The sequence below is a fragment of the Triticum urartu genome, chromosome 4A (assembly GCF_056163025.1).
Source record: "Triticum urartu cultivar PI428250 chromosome 4A, HENAU_Tu73, whole genome shotgun sequence".
Lineage (NCBI taxonomy): Eukaryota > Viridiplantae > Streptophyta > Magnoliopsida > Poales > Poaceae > Triticum > Triticum urartu.
The window spans coordinates 592,170,903-592,172,456 of record NC_141876.1 but is presented as its reverse complement, the minus strand read 5'-3'; the positions used below and the strand labels follow the sequence as shown (position 1 = coordinate 592,172,456).

At 45.8% G+C, this 1,554-nt stretch overlaps 1 protein-coding gene across 1 annotated transcript; it reads left to right on the top strand.

Annotated features, from left to right (window-relative positions):
- Positions 1-238: 238 nt before the first annotated feature.
- Positions 239-1,132, top strand: LOC147976951 (uncharacterized). Its single transcript, XM_087521039.1, has 4 exons — positions 239-328; positions 455-546; positions 694-790; positions 905-1,132. The coding sequence occupies exons 1-4, from the start codon at positions 239-241 to the stop codon at positions 1,130-1,132; spliced, it is 507 nt and encodes a 168-aa protein (XP_087377165.1).
- Positions 1,133-1,554: the final 422 nt, after the last annotated feature.

Below are 1,554 nucleotides of genomic sequence, written 5' to 3'. Positions count from 1 at the left end.
CGTCCAGTTAGCCGTTTTAACCGCTTAACTGACAGGGATGGCCCACATGGCAGGCCGACGGCGGCCCTAACGGCTAACGGACGCCGCTCGCGGCCGTTAGTGGCCCGGCTCGGTCGGAACCAGCCAGGGGCTAGGTCAAAATGACCGACCGACCGGCCGACCCTCACTCACTCACTCCTCTCCCCGAGCTCTCTCTTCTTCCTCTGTTTCCTCCGGCGACTGCGACGCGGCGGCGAGGATGCCTTCCTGGCCCAACAGCAACGAGACATCCGACGCCGACGATGACGAGTACATGGATGAGTACAGCAGCATGCAAATGGAGTATTTTGTAAGTGAGCTCACTCTGTTCTCTCCTATGCTAGGGTTAGGGTTAGGGTTTGAGCTCACTCTACTCTTCCATGTAGTTCTTATGTGTGAGGTGTTGTGGCTGATATATATGGGGTTGGTACTGCAGCAAACTCCTGACATGGTGATAGATCCAAGTTTCAGTGGGCTTGTGGTTGAATCTGACTGTAGGTGCATCCTGCACAGGCAGAGACCAGGCAGGTTTGTGCCATTTGAAGGGACTGACACTGGAAGGAGATTCATTGGATGTGCTACTACGGTAAGAGCAACTAATTGTTAGTGGTTTTCATGTGTAGATTTATTTGGTGGTACATAGTGCAAACAACATTGATATTCTTGTTGTTTCAGTATCTGTTTACTGAAAACTGAAGTACAAAGCTGGTGTGGTGTTCATGTGTTAGCTAAATCTCTGATAGGAACTGAATTTAGGGAACATCTAAAATTGGTCTAACTGAATTTCTTTGTTACTGCATTCAGACAAACATTGATATGTATGTATGAATTATGTAACTGAATTTTACTGGATTTAGGTATTATTAATATTTCACTGCATTTTCAGGATGGTGTGAACTGTGGTGTTCTGGAGTGGGTAGATGCCCCTTGGCCAGTAATTCTGCAGAGGTGTTTAACCAAGCTGTGGGATATGTATCATGAGGAGAACCTTGGTAGAGTCCAAGACAAAGAAGCTCATGAGATAGAGGCTGAGAAACTGAAGAAGGAGCTGGATTCTCTTGCCAATCAGTACAGTCAGCTTGTGGATGATGTATCCAAGCTGTTTGATTACTAGGATGGGCAGAAATCCCATGACATGGATTACACAAGCCAGGCAATCAATGAACTTAAGGAGAAGAAGCATCAGCTTGATGAGAAGGCAAAGATTGAGGTTCAAATGGAGAAGCTTAAGCTGAAGAAAGAACAGAGGTGCATCCTGCAGAGTCAAGCTGATATCATTCAAAACACCAGGAAGGCCATGAAGGAGATACAAGTGGAGAGAGACCTCCTTAAAGAAGAGAAGAAGAAGCTGGAGCATGTCATTTCTGAGCTACTGAAGGCTGGTCATGGGTGCAAGGAAAAGCTGGACAAGATCAAAGAAGTTGTCATGGAGGAGTGATTTTTTAGGCATGGTTGGTAAGTAAATATGAGGCCTTTATATATAACTGGCCTAGCAATGAAGGAGTCTGATGCAAATATGCATCTCAGTACTAATAT